At 39.4% G+C, this 24,646-nt stretch overlaps 1 protein-coding gene across 2 annotated transcripts; it reads left to right on the top strand.

The window, feature by feature from the left end:
* Window positions 1–18,664, top strand: HARBI1 (harbinger transposase derived 1). 2 transcript variants are annotated; one of them, XM_077114585.1, is made up of 3 exons: window positions 1–121; window positions 864–1,669; window positions 16,948–18,664. In XM_077114585.1, exons 2-3 carry the CDS (start codon window positions 1,000–1,002, stop codon window positions 17,316–17,318), a joined length of 1,041 nt encoding a protein of 346 aa, XP_076970700.1. In that variant the 5' UTR covers window positions 1–121; window positions 864–999; the 3' UTR covers window positions 17,319–18,664. The 2 variants fall into 2 exon arrangements, with proteins under 2 accessions (XP_076970700.1, XP_076970699.1); XM_077114584.1 differs by having other exon boundaries at window positions 67–368.
* The last annotated feature ends 5,982 nt before the right edge of the window (window positions 18,665–24,646 follow it).

The following is a 24,646-nucleotide window of genomic DNA, read 5'->3' as shown; positions in this document are numbered from 1 at the left end:
GAGGGCGGTGCCGGCGGGGCGCGCCGTGGCGGCTTCTGGGCGGCCGCCTGTTCCGGGGGAGGCCCCGTGGGGCCGGCCGGGTGGGTGGGGAGGAGCCTGGTCATCTGCCCGCCGCGGAGAGGTGGGTGACGGGCTTTGGCAGGCCTCGAGTGGCCGATGCATTAGACTTCTGTACCCATCTCTGAGGCGCCCGGGAAAAGCTGCGGAGTCGCCTCCCAACCCTGCTCTCCCTTCCTCTTTCGCGCCTTCCTTGCGACCTGTCCCGTCGTCCCGTCGTCCTAGCTCGCAGCCTTACGACTTGGATTTCTTGGGGTGAAGGAAGAACCTGCTTTGATAGCACGAAGTCCACGTCCACTCACCCGCGTCGTGTGCGTTTTGTTTGTTTGTTCGTTTGTTTGCTGTATCCCACCCTCCCTTGTTAGACTGGTTTAAACGCCCTCCTTCCCCTCCCCCCCAGTCCGTCCAGGACATATCAGGGGAAGCCGAAGCCTTTGGATAATGAAACTTTCAGCGATTATTTCCTGCCTAGGACTTGTGTCAGTTGCTTCGAGGCCTGTATATTTAGGCGGAGACCTCCTTTACCTTTTGACTAATTTTGCCATCACCTCCATTAATCTTGAGCAGTTCTCAGTTGAAATGCCAGACGTTAAAAGAGCCACCGAGATTAAACTCCCAGTAACCATCAAACAAGAACAAGTCTGTCTCAGTCCTGCGTTAGTGGAGAAAACCCCAGAATTCTAGATACAGAACCTTATGATTGAATAGAATAAAAATTTGCAAAAAATGGGCTGCTGTAGCCTTTGGAGTCACTTCTTTCAGGCCATGGTAGGTTTCTAATTTTTTTTTTCTTTTAATCTTTACAGAGAGAAGATTATAAATGCCAGAGCCATTTAACTTTAATTCTGACACTTCCTTAAATATCTTCCTGCACCAATAACGTCACTGGGAAGAGTTCAGAAAAAGCAGCAGAGGAAAGGAGAGACAAGATTCACATTTACCATGGCTATACCAATAACAGTGCTTGACTGTGATCTCTTGCTATATGGCCGAGGTCATCGGACATTGGACCGGTTTAAGCTGGATGATGTGACTGATGAATACTTGATGTCCATGTATGGGTTTCCACGGCAGTTCATTTATTACTTGGTGGAGCTCTTGGGGGCAAGTCTTTCTAGACCTACTCAGCGATCCAGGGCTATTAGCCCAGAGACACAGATCCTTGCAGCACTGGGCTTCTATACCTCAGGTTCCTTCCAGACTCGTATGGGAGATGCTATTGGAATCAGTCAGGCCTCGATGAGTCGTTGTGTTGCCAACGTCACTGAAGCACTTGTGGAAAGGGCCTCACAGTTCATTCACTTTCCAGTTGATGATGCGTCCGTGCAGGCTCTGAAGGATGAATTCTATGGGTTGGCAGGAATGCCGGGAGTGATAGGGGTGGTTGACTGCATCCATGTGGCAATCAAGGCACCAAATGCTGAAGACCTCTCCTATGTGAACCGCAAAGGTCTACATTCTTTAAACTGCCTGATGGTGTGTGACATCAGAGGGGCAGTAATGACCGTGGAGACAAACTGGCCAGGCAGCCTACAGGACTGTGCTGTACTACAGCAGTCTTCTCTCTGTAATCAGTTTGAAACTAGGATGCGCAAAGATAGCTGGCTGCTTGGTAAGTTTGCAAGTGTATTTACTTCATTTTAGAGACAAAAAAATTATGTAGCAGAGTAGTATGATATTTGGGGGTCTATAAAACTGAGTCTCAGTCCTATCATATTTTTTTTGAAACCTCAGGTGAGAATTCTGAGCCTTAATTTTTTAAAAACTTTTTTTATTGTATAATATAACATATATACAAAGCAAAAAAAAAAAAGCTGGTTTCATAGCAGTCTTTTAAAAGTAGTTACAGGACAGATCCCCGAGTTTCTCATGGGCTACCATATCATCATCTCACATTTTTCCTTCTAGCTGCTCCGGGAGCCTTAATCTGTAAAATGGTGAAAATAATGCCAACAGCAGTAGTACCTATTGTCAAGATTAGGTAATCTGTATGAAAATTCCATATAAAATATTGTGCAAATACATAAGATATTTTTGCACTTGGTGACTGTCACCGTGATATCTATATGAAAATTTATATTAGGGTACTTACACAGTTCTTATTATAGGAACTCACTTCACAGGTCTCTCCAACTCCCCTACATACAGGTTTTTTTAAGATAAATTGGAAAGCCTTCCTTAGTGATAGGGAGTAGGACAGGAATCCATTTAATGTGAGCAGTGTGAACTGAGATGACTGTCCAGCTATGGAGGATACAGTTAGTTAACAGTGATAAACCCTTGAGCCTGGCAGATTAATTTGGTTTTGCTAGTTTGTTTGTTTTAAGTACTACCATTAAATAAACAAACAGTGGAAGAGTTATCTTATATATTATATTTGATGTGCGAGATGAAAAGATAAATCTAGGATTGGAAAATCTCTTTTCTAGGACCACTAAATTATATCTGTACTTCACATGCTCATAGCACAGTTCTTAATATGTAGTGGATTCTCAGAAAATATTTCTCTTTGACGTGCTTATTGGCACATTGAAAGAGAAACTTCTGCTCCAAGTGGGAAGAGACTGCTGCAGAGTGAGTGGTTTAGCACTACCAAAGTATCATGTGTACTACCTTGGAACCTACTGATTTTCTTGAGTTGTTGCTACTGCACACTGTGATCCAGGCAGTTGTATCTGACCAGCTTTCCTATCTGCCTGTCCTGCCTTCACCTCCCGTTTCTCTCCACCCTGCTGGGCCTTCATCTTAATCCTACCTCATGCCTAGTTTGAACTTTCAAATTCCTTTCGCCAAAAAACACAGGAAAGTTTGCTTTGCAAGTGTCTAATCTAGCTACTTTTCCCACATGTGGGAGTAACGAAATATTATGAAACTCTGCTTTGGCACCCTAGCAACCAAGCTAACGCTTACTGAGCTCTTACAATTTGTCAGGCAATGTCTTAAGTACTTTACATGGATTATCCCTTTAATCCTTGTCAAAAAAAAACTTAAGAGTTAGATACTAATTGTCAATATTTTTTTCAGGAGAGGCAACTGAGTACAGAAAATTTTTTTTATTTTTTTAAATTTTTACATGGGCAGGCACCGGGAATCGAACCCGGGTCCTCTGGCATTGCAGGCAAGCATTCCTGCCTGTTGAGCCACCGTGGCCCACCCAGTACAGAAAATTTAAGCCACTTTCCCAAGGTCATTCAGCTGAGTGGTGGAGCAAAAATTAATTACTGAGCTACGCTTACAAATTAAATACTGAGCTAGGCTCCTGAACATTTCTTAGGAGTGGAATGGCTGTGGGCTAGAGTGCTTCTCAAGAAGCTCCTCTGTGTTTCTAGACATCAGGAAACTGGAGTTTTGAATCTGGAAATTAATTTATTAAAGTACTATCAGGGCATTAATTTATTAAAGTACTATCATTAAAGTACTAAAGTACTATCATCAGCAAATGAGAAAACGCTGCCTCTCCTGTTCTCTCCTGACTTTATTTGAAATGCAGCATCAGCCACACCAGAGCCTGACAGCCTCACAAGTAACTTTTTGTAGGTGTCCAATTCTCAGCGGTAATGGTATTCTCAGCAACAACAAAGGGAGCTGACCAATGGCAAACCCAGTTGAACTCCAGCTACCATGGAGGGAGGCCAGCTCTCTCCACTAGTGAGCATCCAGGCCACTGTGTACACACAGCCTCATCCAACAGGTGATGACACCGTCTGTATTCCTGAAAGGAGCATAAATCTGTAGCATCAGAGTTCTTTACCTAAAAAAGTGCTCAGTAAATATTTTTTAACTACATCAGTGCTTGCAAACTTAAGCACCTTCGGGATTCATATAAGAAAGTGGACAAGAGAAGCAGGTTGCAAATGAAGTGGCAAACTTGGGACAGCACTACTCAGCTTCAGTCAGCTGATTATTGTCATGTAAGAATACAGGTCAGGAAGGGCCAGATCCTCTGATTATTCAGAAAACGGAAATCCAGCTATTACTGTGACTCTCCCAACTTTTAAAATGTGAAGTCTCAAAATTTTTAAAAATTCCATGCAGGTCAAACAAAATATATCTGGGGCCAGTGAAGCCCCAGATTGGCACCTCTAGCCCTGCATGAATGTACGCCTGTGCCAGTTGCTCATCAGACCTGAGCTGGTCTCATTTCACCACCAGCCTTTGGCCAGTGGGGGTTGTTCAAAGGTCTGGTTCCTTCGGCGTGGCATAGGAGAGTTTGAGAACTCTTGAACTCTTTCAGGCAGGTTTTTTCTTTTTTCTTTCTTTCTTTTTTTTTTTTTTTTTTTATTTAGCTGGTTGTTGGCTTTTTCTTAAATTGTAAAAAATAACATATATACAAAAAAGCAATAAATTTCAAAGCACTCCACAAAAAAAAAAAAGTACTATCAGGGCGTATCATTGTTTCTATCTACAGTTCCCATACCTTCCTTGCCATTTGATTTAAAGTGTGAAATCAGCATATTCCATCTTCTAGTGTCCCTTCATTCTACTTAAACCTTAATGACTACTTCCAGTATTATTAGTCCTTGTTTCATTTTTAAATTTCTTATTTATTTATGTTTGTTTGTTTTTTAGACCAGTTGTAGGTTTACAGAAAAATCGTGCAGAAAGTACAGCATTCCCATAGACCCCATCTCACATAGTTTTGTCTGTTATTAACATATTGCATTAGTGTGGTTAGACTCACTACATTTTCGTAAGAACTTTGATAATCAAATACTTCTTCAAATTGCAAATACTGAGAAATAAATTGTATAACATTCAGGAAATATTAGAATATTAATGTTTGAATAGGCAGGGCCGAAATGAATTTGTCAAGTAAAAAACAAGCAGAAAAATACAGTTTTGGTAAATCTGAAAATACTAATTCTATTAAAATCATTGTCTGCCCAATCATAGGAACAATGCTTGTGGACTGAAGTTTCTCTGTATCATTTTTGAGTGTTTGAATGATACTGCACATTGGTTAGGATCAGAGAAGATTAGAGAGATAAGGCTGTTCCTCTGAGAAGACTAGGAATCATTTATGTGTTGTCCGAGTTTCCCAAGATACAGTTATCAATATGTATTATGTGCTTGGCATTGCCCAGTAGAAAACACGGTTTCTTTTATTTAAAGAAGTTTCTAACTTTGCTGAAGAAGTAATACTTAATAATACAATAGTAAAACAGCTGTGCTGCAAGGTAGCAAAACATCAAATACCTCATGTAAATTGGCATATAATTGCTGGAGGAAATCAGAAAAGGAAAAGATGAATATTGCTGGAGAGGGGTCATAGGGAAGTAGATATTAAAGTAGACCTTGGTCATTATAATGACAGTTGCTACCATTTCCTGAACAGTGTGCTAAGAGTTTTATATACAGTGTTTCTTGACCCTGGATGCAACTGTCAGGTATCATCATTCCCATTTTTGAAATAAGCAAACCAAGGTTCAAGTTTTTCAATTAGATCATATGAGTTACTCTGACAAATAATCCTTTTGTTAAGAACTTTGTCATGTAGAAATTACTAATTTTTTTTTCCTCACACTTTGTAAACCAGCTTCATTTGGAATTATGGTTTTAAAGTAGTTTATTACATGGAAGGTGGCTCCCAGGGATGAGCCTGGTACTGGCACCATAGGATTGATGATGACTTTCTGACCAAAAAGGAGAAATGAATTGTAATAAATAAGGTATCAGTTGCCGAGAGAGGTCAAATAGATTCGAGAGGCTATCCTGGAGCCTACACTTGCTTCAGCTAAATATTGCTATTTATCATGGCTTGCCAGACCCCAACCAAAACTATTCCTGCCAAGCCTAAAGAACACCTAGGGCTTTATCGCAGATTTGACAAAGGTTCCATGCACTAGGGTAAGTTTCCAAAACCTACAACCTCCGGATGAGGGCCAGATAAGTCCTGAAATGTAGAGGAGCCAGCCTCTCCAGAACATCTGCTAGTTCCATCCTCCTGTCCCATATTATTGACAGCCCATTGAAAGTGAGAAAGTTAGAATGGCCATAGCCCAAATACCCCTAAAGACTGGGAGAAAATCAAAGGAGGTGTAATAGAGAAGATAGGATTTAATAGATAAATATGACTGCTGAATCATTATGTTGATATTTCTTTTAATCTCCAATATCTTGGATCAGCTAAAAGGAAAAACCTAAAATTGTGTAACTGTAACCAATACCAAACTCTGAAATCTGTTCTATAACTAATTGTTGTGGTGTGCTTTGAAATTTGTTGCTTTTTTGTATAGATGTTATTTTGCACAATTAAAAAAAATACATCATAAGAAAAAGTAGTTTATTATGGGACATAGTTGAAAATAAGTAAAAACTCTGAAAAAGTTTTATTTACTTATCTGATTTCCTTTTTTCTGGAAAGCGTGGAAGTAGAGAGATTATAACAACATTTAACAGACGTTTGTTAAGTCCTATTTGGTACCAGCACTGTGGATGCTAATAGGAAAGAGGACTTACGGAAGTTGAGGAAGTAGAAATTGGTTCCTGGAGTACTATCAGTACCAGCTTATCTCCCTTATGGTCTCTATGAGCTCTACAGGAAAACTAGTGTGAAGACCCCTGAACAAGTACAGTGTCTCACAAACTTTCCAACTCAAAAGAATCATCGGGGGAATTTATTAAATATGTACATTACTAGGCCCAACTTAAACCTAGAGAATGAGAATCTTTAAGGAAAGAGCTTAGACATCCATTTTCTTTTCTTTTCTTTTATATTGTTTTATTTTTTTATATAGAGTTCTTATTTTTTAATTTGATGAGCAAGTAACTTTCTTGCTCTTACCTTCTCTTCCCAATCTGTCTTTAATTTGCAGAAAAGATGCTGTTCTCGTTTGCTAGCTGCCAGAATGCAAATTACCAGAAGCAGAATGGCTTTTAAAAGGGGGAATTTAATAAGTTACAAGTTTAAAGTTCTAAGGCTGAGAAAATGTCCCAATTAAAACAAGTCTACAGAAATGTCCAATATAAGGTATCCAGGGAAAGATACCTTGGTTCAAGGAGGCTGATGAAGTTCAACGTTTCTCTCTCAGCTACAAGGGCACATGGCGAACATGGCGGTGTCTGCTGGCTTTCTCCTGGCTCTACAGAAAGAGACTCTCTCCAAAATGTTTCTTCTTTTAAAGAATTCCAGTAAGCAACTCCACCTTCAATGCGTGGAAACACACTTCCATGGAAATCATCTAATTGAAAGTTACCACCCACAATCGGGTGGGTCACATCTCCATGGGAACAATCAAAATGCTCCCACCCAGCAATATTGAATGAGGATTAAAGGACGTGGTTTTTCTGGGGTCCACCACAGATTCAAACCAGCACAGATGCATTCTAATTTTTCACACATAAAATGGTTTAATGATTTTTTTTGCATTTTATTATTTTTTTTTAACTTTTTATTGTGAAATATATGTACAAAATGATAAATTTCAAAGCACATTTTAACAAGTATTTTAGAACTAATTTCAAAGTGTGATATAGGTTACAGTTCCACAATTTCCAGGGTTTCTTTCTAGCTACTCTAAGGCGCTGCAGACTAAAAAGAAAACAGTATAATGATTCAGTAGTCATACTCATTGTTAAATGTTATCTTCTCTGATACAACTCCTCCTTCTTCTTTGATACTTCTCCCACTCTTTAGGAATATTTGGGCAATTGCCATTCTAACTTCTCTGTATTGAAAATAGGTGTCGACACTGTGGTTTAGGGGGATACAACTGGTTGATGCTCTTGAGGAGACTGGTAACTCGGGGTTTCAGGGCTTATCTGACCCAGAAACCATCCAGTGGTTATAGGTTTCTGAAAGGTAAATTTAGTGAGTGAAAATTTTATAGTCTCAGAGCCCTGGGTATTCTTTAGGGTTTACAGGAATATGGTGTTTGGAGCTTAGTATGTCATGACAATTAGCAATATCTAGCTGAAGCTTGCATAAGAACAACCTCCGAAAAAGCTTCTCAACTTTAATTGAAATCTCTTGACCTCTGATACTTTACTTTGTAACATTTCTTTACCCCCTTTTGCTCATATAGGCACTTGTCGATCCCACAGTTCCAGGGCCAGGCTCATACCTGGGAGTCATGTCCCGCATTGCCAGGAAGACTTACATCCCTTGTTGTCATGTTCCATGTAGGGGGGAGGGTAATTATTTTATTAGCGGAGTTGGGCTTAGAGAGAGAGAAGCCTCATCTGAGCAACGGAAGAGGTTCTCTTCTCCATTGTGGATACGTTTCATAAGAGCAAGCTGAAGATCAAGGGCTTGGCCTATTAACTTGGGGGTCCCTAATGTTTGAAAGTATCATGGATTTCCCAGGTAGTGAAGTTTAATAGTTCCATATATTTTCTCCAGCCCCTTAAGGGACTTAGACATCCACTTTTAGTAGATACCCTGAATGATTTGTGTGATTAGGCAAGTTTAAAACATTGGTCTCTTTTTTTTTTTCGTTCTTTTTATTAATTAAAAAAAATTAACAACAAACAAACAAAACAATAAGATATCATTCCATTCTACACATATAATCAGTAATTCTTAATATCATGACATAGTTGCATATTCATCATTTCTTAGAACATTTGCATCGATTTAGAAAAAGAAATAAAAAGACAACAGAAAAAGAAATAAAACAATAATAGAGAAAAAAAGTTATACATACCATACCCCTTACCCCTCGCTTTCATTTACCACTAGCATTTCAAACTAAATTTATTTTAACGTTGGTTCCCCCTATTATTTATTTTTATTCCATATGTTCTACTCTTTTGTTGATATGGTAGATGAAAGGAGCATCAGACACAAGGTAAAGCATTGGTCTCTTAAAGATGTGTGGACAATGGCGTAATGTGCGCAGAGATTCATAGAATTATGACAGGCTGTTAAAGAAAAAAAAAAAAGATGGCTGATTTTATCCAAAGAACACTATTGGATTTGTGGGATAGGATAGAAGAGAAGCCACACCTAGAACTAGCTATGATTCTACCTTATCCTTTTGCATCTTTTCACCTAAGGTGTTATCCCTTCATCCCCATTCTCATCTGTCCCTTTAGGCTGCATGACCTAATCCCTAGGCAAAGAATTCAGCCTAAATTCTTATTTTGTCAGCTCTTAGCCTAGTTAAGCAGCTTTGGGTAAAATCTATCAAGACATCTTCTGAATGACTGATCATGTAAGCAATTGTAATCCGTTTAGCAATTCTGATCTTAATCCTCTCCTGAGCGTCTGTCTTCCAGTGATGCATTGATTATAACCAATTGATAGGCTAGAGCATTTTACTGAAGTTTTTGCATTACCTAGATTGTCCTGTATGTCTCCCCACTTAAGACCTATTCCATTTCTTAGAGAAACTTTAACCAGTATCACAATATCATTTAACATATCTGTGCTTTGGTGTTCATCTTAAATGTTTATCTTTCTCTCTCCTACAACATTACATCATTGTTTTAGTGACTCTGAGCCTGAAAATTAGCATTGACTGGCTAGGCCCTTCCTTTGTCTGCCAGATCAGAGACTGCCTAACGTATCTTTTGGTCTTCTTATTGGTAAAATAAGTTCAATAATATCTAGCCTTACAGAGTTGAAACGTGGGTAATAAAAGATAATATTTTAAAAGCACCTAGCACAGTGCCTACCGCATAGTAGGTATTCAATAAAACATGGATATTATTTTTTCATCCTGGGAGCCAGTGGAGTTTTAGGTCCATACCCGTGCTTCTAGCCCTCTAGGTAAAGAAATAAGAAAAACACAATATATGAGAACATAAAACAATTAGTTTTTAGTAGTTTTTCTGAGGAATTCGGTGCTTTACATCTATCTGAAAAATATTTACAACACAAAAACTGTGAAATAAGAGAGGGATGATGTTAATAGCCTCATTTTATACAAGGAAAGTCTGAACCGCAGTGAAGTTGAAACACTTGGGGGCACCCAGTGAGCCAGTGGAGGAGCTAGTTTCAACCCTGGTTTCTAGGACCAGAATGAAATGTGTACCAACTGACTATCCCAATTTTGATGGTCAGGCAGGTCTTGGACTGATGAAAATTGCGTAGCAAAGGAAATAGAGTAGAGAAATTTAGTTCTGTAAATGTAAGATCAGTTTCTTAAATTCAGTATTTAATAGGGATTTAATAGGGATGGGTTCAATTAGAGAGAATAGATATTCTTAGGAAAAGATGAGTTAGCTAAATATAAAACTTGAAAATTTTGTTGACAGTGAGACTTAGTATTTAAAGGTAATTCAGTTCTTAGAAATGTAGCCTCATAGAAAGGAGTCCTGTATGTTTGGAACAGTGTCTACCCCACTTTGGACTGTAATTATTCTGTAATTATTCACTGAAATTGATGATATGTTAGGAGCATGGCAGTTGTGCAAGTAGATACTTCTAGTGCCCATCCATCTTAGATTTCTAAGAGTTGTGCCTGTGTGTGAGACACTTCATCTGCCAGAGAGTGAGTCATGATGATTAAATACTGTAGAAGCATTGTACTTGTTTGTTGTATTAGGACATTGCAGCCCAGTTTTGTTTTTTATTTTCATCATTTCCCAGGATCATTCCATAGGGAAGTCACATAAGGAAATGCCTTGTGTATATTGTTTTAATTGACTTCCTATTTAACTTATCACTCACCATTACTATTTGCATCATTATGTTTATGCTCTCCTTGATAGTATGGAATTCTACTGGTTCCTCTGTTACAGAAAAAGGTGTGGTTCTGGTGAGTATAATAAATGGAAAGACAGAACACCTGAGTCCTGACCTCTGCCACAAATGCTGGGACTTCATCTCATTATTTTTAAAACATTTTTTATTGTGAAACAAAACATATATACAGAGAAGTGATCAATTTCAAAGTTTAGTTTAACAAGTGGTTATAGAGCATATTTCAAAGTATGGTATGGTTTACAGTTTTATAATTTCAGTAATTTCCTTCTGGCTGCTCTAATGCAATAGAAACTAAAAAGAAATATCTATATAATGATTCAGTAGTCATAGTCTTTTGTTAAATCCTAATTTCTCTGTTATAACTCCTCCCTCTCATTTGATCATTCTCTCAGTCTTCAGGGATATTTGGACAATGACCATTCTAACTTCTTGTTGAAAAGGGGTATTGTCATTATATGGTAGAGAAATGCAACTGTTTGATGTTCAGGGAGAGATTAATACCTCTAAGTTTCAGGGCTTATCTGGTATAGGAACAATCTGGAGGTTTTAAGTTTCTGAAAAATAAACTTAATAAGTAAAATTTTTTATAGAGTCTTAAAGCCCTGGGTTTTCTTTAGGGTTTTCAGGAATACTGTGGTTGGGTCTTGGCATACCATGGCAATTTGTAATATCTGGCTGAAGCTTGCATAAGAGTGTTCTAGTTTGCTAGCTGCCGGAGTGCAACACACCAGAGATGGATTGGCTTTTAATAAAAGGGGATTTATTTTGTTAGTTCTTCAGAGGAAAGGCAGCTAACTTTCATCTGAGGTTCTTTCTTAAGTGGGAAGGCTCAGGGTGGTCTCTGCTGGCCTTCTCTCCAGGCCTCTGAGTTCCAACAACTTTCCCTGGGGTGATTCCTTTCTGCATCTCAAAGGCCTGGGCTGAGTTGCGAGTGCTGAGATGAGGTATGCTGAGCTGCTTGGGCTGTGCTATGTTGTGCTCTCTTGTTTAAGCATCAGCCAATTAAGTCAAATGTCATTCATTGCAGCAGGCACACCTCCTAGCCGACTATAGATGTAATCAGCAACAGATGAGGTTCACGTACCATTGGCTCACCTCCACAGCACCAGAACTAGGTGCCTTCACCTGGCCAAGTTGACAACTGAATCTAACTACCACAAAGAGTAACCTCCAGAATAACCTCTCAACTCTATTTGAAATCTCTTAGCCACTAAAACCTTATTTTGTTACATTTGTTTTATACCCTGTGGTCAAGAAGGCAGCCTCAATCCTAGGGTGCCAGGCCACGCTCATCCCTGGGAGTCATGTCCCACATTGCCAGGCAGACTTACATCTCTGAAAGGCATGTCCCACGTAGTGGGAAGCAGATCTGAAATTTTAATGGTGAAGTCAGAAATTTTCCTAATAAGTGTCTTGAGATCTCCTGGGAGAATTCTCTTTAGCTTTCTTGCTCTCTCACTCTTCAAAAATTTAGAAGCTTACTATGTGATAGTTTCTACTAAGCCAGGGATTTTCTTTCTTCCAATGCCTTCACCTCCTCTCTACATTCCTTCAGACTTAGCTTTCTTTTTTTATTATTTTTAACGTTTTTATTGACAGATCTTCACATGCATACAGCCCATACGTGGTACACAATCAGTGGCTCACAGTGTCATCAAATAGTTGTGTTCATCATCATTTTTAGAATATTTGCATCACTCCAGAAAAAGAAATAAAAAGAAAAAATGCAAAAGCTCATACATTCCATATCCTTCACCCCTCTCTCTCATGGACTACTAGTATTTATTTTACCCTCCCTCCTATTATTTATTTATTTATTTATCTATACTTTTTTACTCATCTGTCCATACCCTGGGTAAAAGGCACATCAGAAACAAGGTTTTCACAATCACACAGTCACATTGTAAACATTATATCTTTATACAATCATGATTAAGAATCAAGGCTACTGGAACACAGCTCAACAGTTTCTGGAGGTACTTCCCTCCAGTCACTCCAATACACCATAAACTCAAAAGGAATATCTATATAATGCACAAGAGTAACCTCCAGTATATTTCGTTTGTTAAATTTTTTAAATTAATAAATAAATTAAAAAAAAAAAGAATAACCTCCAGGATAACCTCTCGACTCTGTCAGAAATCTCTCAGCCACTGAAAATTTATTTTGTCTCATTTCTCTCTTCCCCCTTTTAATCAAGAAGCCTTTCTCAATCCCATGATGCAGGGTCCTGGTGAATCTCAGGAGTTCTATCCCACATTGCCAGGGAGATTTGCACCCCTGGGAGTCATGTCCTATGCAGGAGGGAGGGCAGTGAGTTCACCTGCTGAGTTGACTTAGAGAGGCCACATCTGAACAACAGAAGAGGTTCTCTGGGGGTGTCTCTTAGGCATAATTTTAAGTAGGCTTAGCCTGTCCTTTGTAGGAATATTTTCATAGTGGTGAACCCCAAGATTGAGGGCTCAGCCTATTGGTTTGGTTGTCTCCACTGCTTGCAAGAATATCAGAAATTCTCCAAAATGGGGAAGTTGAATATTTCCTCCTGTTCTAGTTTGCTAGCTGCTGGAATGCAATATACCAGAAACGAAATGGCTTTTAAAAAGGGGAATTTAATGAGTTGCTAGTTTACAGTTCTAAGGCCAAGAAAATGTCCCAATTACAACAAGTCTATAGAAATGTCCAGTCACAGGCATCCAGGGAAAAGATACCTTGGTTCAAGATGGCCGATGAAGTTCAGGGTTTCTCTCTCATCTGGAAAGGCACATGGCGAACGCAGTCAGGGCTTCTCTCTCAGCTGGAAGGGCACATGGCAGACACAGCGTCATCTGCTAGCTTACTCTCCTGGCTTCTGGTTTCATGAAGCTCCCCGGGAGGCATTTCCCTTCTTCATCTCCAAAGGTCGCTGGTTGGTGGACTCTCTGCTTTGTAGTGTTGCAGCATTCTCTGCCCTCTCTGAGTCTCTCTGAATCGCCAAAATACTTCCTCTTTTATAGGACTTCAGAAACTAATCAAGACCCACTCAAATGGGTGGAGACATGTCATCCCCTAATCCAGTTTAACAACCATTCTTAACCAAATCTCATCAACCAGGGAGATGATCCCATCACAGTCCCAAATACACAGCATTGAATAGAGACTATTCTACCTTTAAGAAATGGGATCCATATTAAAACATGGCTTTTCTTAGGGGGCATACTTCCCTTCAAACCAGCACATTCCACCCTCTGGCCCCTAAAAAAGACATGTTTTTCCCAAATACAAAATACACTAACTTCACAACAATATCAGAAATCCTTAAACCTATCAGTAGCAATACAATGAAGTAAAAAATTAGAGACAGTATAAAATCTCATCAAGTCAGTTACAGGCATGGTCTGTCCTAAGGCAAAATTCTCTCCATTTGTTCTGGACCTTTGAAAACTCATAACAAGTTATTTGCTGCCAACATACAAAGGAGGAACATTCGTAGGATACATATACACATTTTCATAGGGAGGAAGGAACACAGGGGTCACCGGACCCATACAGTTTCAAAACCCGCAGGGCAAAGTCCATTAGAGTTCAAAGTCTGAGAGTCATTTATCCTCAGGGCTTTAGAAAGTGGCAGTCCCACCCTTTCCAAATGCCTACGCCTGCCTCTCTCTGAATGCAACCTTGGGGGATATTGGGGAGACCACCTTTCTCTCGGCTCCACCTCTCCAAGCATCGGGGCCACACCCGGGCTCTCTGCCATCTCTGGGACACACGCTCAGCCCCTCCATGTGGTGGCAGCCAGGCTCTCCCCCAACCCCAAGAAACGTGCTTCACGCTCTCCAAGGCCTGAGGCGGCATTACTCTTCCACTGCAATGAGGTGGAAGGCCCATTCTCTGCCTTTGGGGCAAATTCACCCTCTCCACGGGCTTGGGTGGGTCCACTCTCCTGGCCCGAGGCTTCTTGACTTCAGACCTCAGCTTCCACGGTTTTGCCTCTGAAGTTATTTTTCCTCCAATGTGTCCCTTCTCTGAACCCCTCAGTCCAGACTGGCAGCAGCTCTGTTTATACAGGTCCCACAGCACTCTCGTTGGCTTTCTATGCAGTAGCCCTGGATCATGCCCATTAGATATAAGGAGTTTCCACAAATCTTTCCTGGATAACTCCATGTCCAATCCTGACTTTCTCTGAAATGGCTGGCTGGTTCCACATTTGGTGAAATCCACACTATACTCTGTAGTCTCCCTTTCTGTAGGCCCAGAATTTTCTGGGACCTCAATTTCTGGTTTCTTTTTACTCAAGAGTTCAGTTTTCAGCTTATCTCTTTCCTGTCGCATTTCACTATAAGCTGCAAGGAGAAACCAGACTGCACTTTCAACATTTAATTTGGAGATCTCTTCTGCTAAATATCCAAGTTCATGGCTTTTAAAATCTGCCTTCCAGCCAATACCATTAGTCAACTTTGCCAGATTATCTGCCATTTTAAAACAAGGATCACCTTCCTTCCAGTTTGCAATAACACGTGCCTCATTTCTGTCTAAGGCCTCATCAGAGGTATCTTTAGAGTCCACATTTCTACCAACAGTCTCTCCAAAGCATTCTAGGCCTTCTCTATCAAGCTTCTCACAACTCTTCCAAAATATTCCCTTTATCCATTTAAAAAGCTGTTCCAACATATTTGGTATTTGCGAACTGCAGCAGCAGCACCCCACTCCTGGTACCAAAATCTGTTCTAGTTTGCTAGCTGCTGGAATGCAATATACCAGAAACGAAATGGCTTTTAAAAAGGGGAATTTAATGAGTTGCTAGTTTACAGTTCTAAGGCCAAGAAAATGTCCCAATTACAACAAGTCTATAGAAATGTCCAGTCACAGGCATCCAGGGAAAAGATACCTTGGTTCAAGATGGCCGATGAAGTTCAGGGTTTCTCTCTCATCTGGAAAGGCACATGGCGAACGCAGTCAGGGCTTCTCTCTCAGCTGGAAGGGCACATGGCAGACACAGCGTCATCTGCTAGCTTACTCTCCTGGCTTCTGGTTTCATGAAGCTCCCCGGGAGGCATTTCCCTTCTTCATCTCCAAAGGTCGCTGGTTGGTGGACTCTCTGCTTTGTAGTGTTGCAGCATTCTCTGCCCTCTCTGAGTCTCTCTGAATCGCCAAAATACTTCCTCTTTTATAGGACTTCAGAAACTAATCAAGACCCACTCAAATGGGTGGAGACATGTCATCCCCTAATCCAGTTTAACAACCATTCTTAACCAAATCTCATCAACCAGGGAGATGATCCCATCACAGTCCCAAATACACAGCATTGAATAGAGACTATTCTACCTTTAAGAAATGGGATCCATATTAAAACATGGCTTTTCTTAGGGGGCATACTTCCCTTCAAACCAGCACACCTCCTTTCTGCCTAGTCCCCCAAGGGGACTTTGCAAATACTTCTTTATTCACTCAGACTTGGCTTTCTTTAACTATTAGCTTTTTTCTCTCTTGGTCTTGAACAAGAATATTCTTAACCAAGACTTGTTTCTTTCTGCTCGTGACACTAGCATGCCTTTTTTTTCTTTTTTAGAAAAGTAATATGTTTCTGGAAAAATCATGCATAAAATATTGAGCTCCCATATACCACCCTATTATTAATATCTTGCAATAGATTAGTGTGGGGCATTTGTTACAATTAATAATATTGTGCTTCCATCACCACCATCCATTACCAAAACTTTTCCATCATCCCAAATAGAAACTCTGTACAATTCAAGCATTAACTTTCCATTCCCCACCCCCAGTCCAGCCCCTGGTAACCTGTATTTTAGTTTGTAACTATGCATTTGCTTTTTCTAATTATTTCATATCAGTGAGATCATACAATATTTGTCCTTTTGTGTCTGGTTTGTTTCACACAACTTGATGTCTTCCAAGGTTCATCCCATGTTGTTGCATGCATCAGAACTTCATTCTGGGTAAATAATATTCCATTGTGTATATATATATATATATATATATATATATATATATATACACACACACACACCACATTTTAGTATCCATTCATCAGTTGATAGACATTTGGGTTGGTTTTTTCTTTTGGACATGCTTTCTTTTTAATACAGCATTTTCTTTTTGTTTTTTTTTTTTACTAGTGTGTTTTGACTCCAAAGGCTGTTGAGTTTTCTTATCCATTCTCAGTATATGTTCCTGGAATTCCCATTCTTGTTTGTATTCCACTTTTAATACAAATTTGTGATTTCTTTGCCCCTTCTCCGCAGGTGATAGTTCCTTCTTTCTCCGAACCTGGCTCATGACCCCACTTCACATTCCTGAAACTCCAGCCGAGTATCGGTATAATATGGCCCATTCTGCCACTCACAGTGTGATTGAGAAGACTTTCCGAACCCTTTGCTCCCGATTCCGCTGCCTGGATGGATCTAAGGGGGCACTACAGTACTCACCGGAGAAGTCCAGCCACATCATTTTGGCTTGTTGTGTTCTCCACAATATCTCCTTGGAGCATGGCATGGATGTTTGGTCCTCTCCAATGATGGAGCAGCCCCCTGAGGAAGAGCGTGAGGGCATGGAGTCCCTGGACTTCGAGGCTGACCGTGCCCGTCAGGAGTTGGTGCTCACTCATTTTAGCTGATGTGGAGGGTGGAAGGAGGGAGACTCGCTAGACGGAGTTGTGACAAGCTTTCATCCTCATCGCCCCCTAATACTGTTCCGTCATCTAGCATGACTGAGTGTGGGGACGTTGGTCATAAATTGACATTCAGTGTGTATGTTTTAGGAGGATTTGTGTTATACCAGAATATCTTGATTCATTTGCAAATTTACTAACTAAACCAAAAGTTAAGACAACAATTTCCTACTGTCCAGTGAACGCCAGGTTGGGCACCACTCACTCATTGAGCGTTCACTGGTTGCAAACATCTATGATTGTACTTACAAAATCAGAGTAGAGGGAAAAATAGTACATAGCCAAACACTTTCTGTAATTTCAATTATCTGGAGGTTTCAAATGAAAAAGCATTTGTTTGTCCCAAATTATGTAGATGGTTTTTAGTTTTTCTACTTTACTGCCTGCATAGACATATTCTGAGGCCAATGAGAAGAGTATAGTTAAGTTGGGCAATGGTATTCTGACATATGTAAGTGGTTAAGTTGACAGCTTTTGTGTTTTTAAGATGATGTTAGGCACAGCGTGAAACTTCTATCTTTAGCCTTTCTGCAATAATTTGACTATTTTTTGGAGTAGTTCCTAGAGAAAACATCTGAACTCCAACGTCTTACTTCCAACCCTGAGCAGGAGTTAGAGGCTATATGAGTTCAACAACCTATTGAGCTTAACCCAATTCAAATACATATAAAATAGTGAGTTTACACTTTACAGGGGATCTAAAGACCCTGATGGATTGAGAGGCAAATGAGAGTCATTGAGCTTTAGCCTGCTTCTATCTAAATAGATCACATTTCTTATCATGATAAAATGTCTGTTTGGCTATTCTGTTTTGAAATTCCTAGTATAGAAGAAAGATTTAGGGCATAAAGAAGGAGTGTGGAAGTATTAAAAAGGAGAGATAAAGGGAGTGTATTCATTTCTTGGCTTGAAATGAATTCTCCAGTTAGACCTACTTGGATATCTTATTTGGAAGGTGATGACAGAATTTCCTAGGAAATAAATAATCCTTCATGTCTTTTTCTAAAATCATACTGATAAAAAATAACCTGATTGGAATAATGAAAGCATGATTTAGGGTCACACATTGGTGCCTTTACTGGGACAGAAAAAAAGACTTTTCTGAGGATTGTCTTGTTCCCAGTTTCTCAGCCACTTACCATGTGATACCTCTGAACTGTCCTTTTGGGTCATTTCCTACCTGTGTTTGGCAGTGTTAATCTGGTGATTTTCAAAGTAAGGAAATGAACAGCTGGTGACGGAAGAGATTTGGAAATAAATTGAGGGTGATTCACCCCCAAAATTAAAAACAACTAAGGATTATTATCTGCTGTTTTTTTCTACTCCAAATGCTATTTCCCATCATTGTCCTACTCTATAAAGAGTGGGTCCATTTGGCAGGAGGTTGAGCTTAATCTTTTCAGCGATGTCATTGAGTTGAGAGTGGGCAAATTAGAGGTGGCTGGAAAAGTTGTGCATGTGCCATACAGATGCCATATCACTTTTTTTTCTCTTTGTAAAGTTTTACTTGTCCCATGCATGCTTTGTTTCCCTAATAAGGCAGTGTCTTAACTCTCACTGCCTTTCCTTGTTAAACTCCCTCAAGTGGGTATTTCCCCCATAAAGTTTTGGTTCTATTATGTATATTGTGTCAGGAAAAGCTTACTGCCTCCCAGATATCAAAAGTGGCAAGGTGGGGTGTATTCATGGAAAGTGCTTAGCATTTTAACCTTAAATACCTACATTTAAGAAAAATTGAGGTTTTTCACAACTTAATTCACTTGATAGTGACATGTAGCCTTAGTGGAAGGAACAATCATGGAGAAGTTTCATAAGCAATTTCAAGTCTGTCACACACCAGAGATATTTCTAAGTTCTGAACTGACTGAACGCTGACTGGCAGTGCTTTTCCCTAATAATTCCATTAGGGAGTTATTTTTAATAATAAAAATTTATTATTAAAATTATATATTAATAAAATATTTTAATAATTTTTAAAATAATAAAATTAACATTTTATTCCCTGATAATTCCATTGAGTAACTCTTCAAATCTACAGTTTCAGGTTCCTTTAGGCCTAGATTTTTACAGGCCATGATTTTTTTTCAGTCCAAAATGCTTTTTCCAAAATGCTCTAGAGAAGAGGTCAGGTTCTGTCCTACTAAATCGTCCAGGGTCTGTGCATAGGGGCTTTTTACAAGTGCCTGAGAAGACTCCTCCCCTTAAAGTCCTTAGTGTACTTTTATAGTCTCTTCCTGTATGGTTTTGAGAAAAAGTTAAGGATTTTGCCTTTGTTGTAAAAGTCTCTTTTCCACAGATCACTTCATCTGGCCAACAGGAATTTTCCAGATTTACCTTTAGATATTTCAAGTTAGAAAGATAAGGCTATATTAAGGGAAAACTATAATATTGGCTCAAACCACTGATTTACCAATTCTAAATTATACAGAATGGGAACCATAAACAGATTCTTAGTTTAAAATGAACTGAACAGAGGTGGAGTTCCTTCCCTTAATCTTGGACTGAAAGGGATTATAGCAGGTTAAATTAATTTAGGGGTGAAAAACAAGACAATGTTAATGGGGTCATATAGTGAAGACATGTAAGAGGCAAGGAGGGGGAAATAGACACCACACTTAATGATTTTATCCCTGCCTGAAACACAAAGCCCTTCTAAACTGAGAACAGCTCACGAACTGAGCTTAGTATCAGCCTTCCCTGGCAAAGGAGGGGCTTTTAGGAGGAGGACAAAAGACTCAGGAAGAAATCAGGGGGTCTTAATATTCCATACGCGTATGTCCTCAAGGCTCATGATGCTCTCTAGATCCCGTAAAGATTGTCCACATTTTGTGGAAATAAGAGACTATTGATTATAGGAATGGCAGTGCAGGAAGGAAGAAAACTAACTGAGACCTGGGACCACTTCAGTTACCCTACACATAAAAATCACAGGTTTTATTTTTACATGGCTACAACATAAGGTTCTTTGTGATAACTGCATTTGGCAGATGAGATCTCAGGATACTCAGCAAAAGAAAGGAAAATAGACCTGGAAATCAGAAATTGAAAGCAAATTTCAAACAACTATTTGAAAGGGGTTATTTCTATTTGCTAATGCTGCTGGAATGTAATATACCAGAAATGGGTTGGCTTTTACAATGGGGAATTATTAGCTTACAAATTTATAGTTCTAAGTCCATGAAAATGTCCAAATTAAGGCAGCAACAGGACAATACCTTCTCTGGAGAAAGGCCTCTGGTATCTGGGATTCTTCTGTTACATAGGAAGGCACATGGCCACGTCTGCTGGTCCTTCTTTCCTGGGTTGTGTTGCTTTCAGCTTCTGGCTTCAGTGGCTTCCTCTCGGAGCTTCTGGGAATCCTCTCTTAACTTCTTCAGGGCTTGTATCTATTAGCTTTTCTTAGTTTCATCTCTCTTAAATGACTCAGTTGAAAGGATTAAAACGTACCATGAATGGGGTGGTTCACATCTCAATTGAAATAACCTAACCAAAGATCCAGCTACAACAGGAATGGATTTAAATGGATTTAAAGAACATGGCCATTATTGATAATGATTCATTATTTTGGGGGGACTGCAACTTTCTCTAACCATTACATATAGTACCATCTTTTATGGAGAAGCTGATTTCTTTGCCATTCTGGACCTTAAAATGTTCATATATTTCAACTCACTGATAAACTCCATCAGTGGAAATTTATTGAATATAAAAATTCCAAAGAAGGATGAACCTCTTCTTACTCGGCTGTCAATGGTTTCCTACTGTTCTGAGCTTTCTCCCCCTCCCTGGGCTGCTCCCACATCACTGCAACTGCATTCCCTTTTACCATTCCTGCCCAAATTGTACATTATCCTGCAGCACAAAGAGCCACAGCTAGGGAAGAGCAGAGTAGAATTGCAACAGCAAAATCTACTACTGGCTCATCATTTTGACTAGGTCTTAAAGCCAAGATCTAATTCTTCTTCCTGGAATACCTAATATGACAGCTTTACACAGCTATTTCACCCTAGGTTCACATCTGATTTCTACCACCTGGAGTGCAGTAGAACTAGTATCTCAGAGCCCAGAGCCAAAATAGCAGATTCCTATCCCTCTGCTCCCCTTCCCCAACAATTGCCCGGGCCAACTTACCTAAATCCTCTCTTCCCGGTTTGGTCTTTCCATGTGATTGACATTAGCAAGGTCCATTCTTACAGTGATCAGCCATCCTGGTTTGCCTAACACTGTCATGGTTTAACACTGAAAGTCCTGTGTCCTGGAAAATCCCTCAGTCCTAGGCATGCTGGTCAAACTGTACTGGTCACGGTACTTCAGGGGGAGCACCTTCCTACCCTGAAGGGGGTGGCTCCACTAAAGGAATCCTATCAGAACTCAGTAGTCAACAACCAGCCCAGGAATTAATTATTGAGTCTTAAGTAGGGCATCAGTGGTATAGCCCAGGGTACTTTTTACCTCTGCCCACTTGATTTCTTTTTTCAGTCTTCCTCCTGTATGAGTGCATTACTGTAGCTTTGGGGGTTTTCAATTCCTCATCTCTTGTGAAGAACCATTTCGATCCATATACTTATCTCCATAAGAACAAGCAATGGTTTGCTCTCACACTGAAGTTTAAGTCCACGCTTAAAAAAAAACAGTTCTCTAAAGGAAATTTATCTGTTAGAGGTACAACTCTGCTTGCAGAATTAACCATCTTTTCCATGGTCTTAAGATCAGTCTAGGTTCATAGAGCCATAGCTTCTCAAATATCTCCATTTTCAGACAATTATTTTAGATTTATATTACATCCTGATTTCCCCAGAATGAAAGTCTCCAGCTTTTGAAAACCAAAAACTTCTTGTAACTTTGAACTTGGTTTCTTTAGCCTTTATCACTGCAGTCAAGGTTCAAAATGATGTAGTTATTTGAGTCAGGCTTGAATCAGAGCTGAAGCCCTAGACGCTTATGTTCCACAAGTTTCTCCAAGAAGAAAACTTATCTAAAGCATAATCTTAGATTGGAAACTCAGCCCCCGGAAGGCTGCAAAGGAAGGTCTATTTGCCTGCCCCTCATATGGTTCTAGGAATGTTACTTGACTTTAGTGGGAACATGGCTGCCCAAGATAAAAACTAATTCCCAGCTTCTTTTACACTTAGGCATGGCTATGTGACTAAATTCTGGCCAATAGGATACATGTGTAAGAGTCCTGTATTATTTTCAGGATGTGTCCTTAGTGCTAGGAGACATGCCATTCCTCTTTTAGCTTCCTTCTGGTCGGAATGTGGACATAATGGCTGGAGCTAGAACAGTTATCTTGGACTTGAGGTGGAAGCCACTAATTGAGGATAGCAAAGTTACAAGACAGAAAGAAACTCGCCCCTAATTGCTATATTTATCCTATGCTGTACATCCCTGGATTTCTTCTCCATGACAGAGAAGTAAAACTTTACCTGGGATAAGTTACTTTTTTGTTGTTTGTGAGAAAAAGCCTAAACATAAGGTTATATAACTGCCTTTTTTCCAAGTGCAGCAATACCTGTTACACAGAAAATCTTTGGATGTAATGTAAATATTCAACAATGGGGAGTAGGTATTTGTCAGTATAACCTCTCAGTGGAATATTGTGCAACCATTAATGAGGACATCTATTAAGTACTTCAACAGGGGAAATGATAAAATACAAAACAATAACACAATTATATCTGTGCTTAAATTAAACTTTCAAAATTATATTTCCAAGGACTGTTTGGGGACATGAACACTTAAGAATTATGCATTTTGGAAGCAGAGTTTCTTTGTTTAGACTTCCATAAAGTGTTGCTATATTGTTTACTTGATTTAAAAGTTCTCTAAAACAGTGGTAGCCAAGTGTTTGACCTCATGGATTGCATATTGTGGATTTTTGGTGTTACCCTGTAACTACTGCATCATGTATCTGGGTTGTGACTTAAATGCTTTCACTGACTAAAAGGAGGAGATACAAAAATAACATTAAATTGTTAAAAAAAAAAAACACAAAAAACTAATGCTGTTAAGTATGTGTACTTTTACTGTGATTAGATTATAAACTCTTTTAGGGCTAGGACTATCTTGTTTCTTTTTTACGTTCCGTCCTCTCCAAGTTTCATCCCTTTTCAGGAGGAGATGGGGTAGACTGTTATTGCTCACATTGGTAATCAGTATTTGTAGGGATCTATGTGATTTATTGAATTGTGCCTAGTATGAACATATAAATCCATACTTGTGTTGAGTATATTATTTTGTTTACTAAGATTACTGAGAAAGGCCATTGTTGTGATGATGAGAAAGTCAATACACTTTATCATGTTCTAAACCCAAAGGCTTAAAAAAAACATTTTACTTAGAAATAATTTCAAATTTACAGGACAGTTGCAAAAGTGATACAAAACCCATACAGAAAATTCCAATATAGACCCTACCCATATACCCAGATTTACCAGCTTTAAATATTTTGCCACATTTGTTATGTCATTCTACTGTCTACTGTCTATTTATCTAATCTATTTTGTAAACATTTGAAAATAGGTTGCATACATCATTCCACTTGAAAACCTAATACTTTCATGCATATTCTTAAGAACAAGGATATATGCTTATGTAAATCACATTAAGTACAGTTATCAATGAATTCAGAGACTTTGGCCACTGTGTAAGAAGCACACCTGTGGTTCTGTGGTAGGCTCAGGGGCCAACTAAATCAATATGTAGCCCTTTAGAGGAAAGTAAAAGGGAAAAAGCAGTACTGGAACTGCTTAATGGAGCTTTTGTATAGGTGATTCCCTTTGCTCCTCAGTCTAGATTCTCTCTCATTCTGTCTCTGCCTCTGTGTCTCTCTATCTATATATACTTATTCTGGCGAATGTGTTACAGAATGTTAGGGCTGGAGAAAACTCAGGACTCATTCATTCACCACAGTGTTCCATGAAAAAATAAGGGTCAGAAGAGGTGATTTATCAATTGGGATAAGTAGCTGTTGAAAGTACCTAAGGTAGTTACTGAACCAGTTAGACAAGAAAGGCTATTGAGCTATGATTTGCTCTTCAACACTCTCAAGAAAGACTCCAGTTCTCTAAACAATTTAGTGGGCAACCGACACATAAAAAAAATGGCAGAAACACCGACTACTTAACTCCAGGGCTAATGATCTGAATTTGTTTACTTTTGCCTTGAACAGGAAACAGATTTTGAATTGGAGCCAAGCAGTTTTTCGGCGCTCGGCGGCGAAGCCTTGAACGACCGCCTGGGCTCTCTTCCATTGATGTCTGGGACGTTCGTGG

The sequence above is a fragment of the Tamandua tetradactyla genome, chromosome 8 (assembly GCF_023851605.1).
Source record: "Tamandua tetradactyla isolate mTamTet1 chromosome 8, mTamTet1.pri, whole genome shotgun sequence".
NCBI lineage: Eukaryota > Metazoa > Chordata > Mammalia > Pilosa > Myrmecophagidae > Tamandua > Tamandua tetradactyla.
This window is presented reverse-complemented; position numbering and strand designations above follow the sequence as displayed.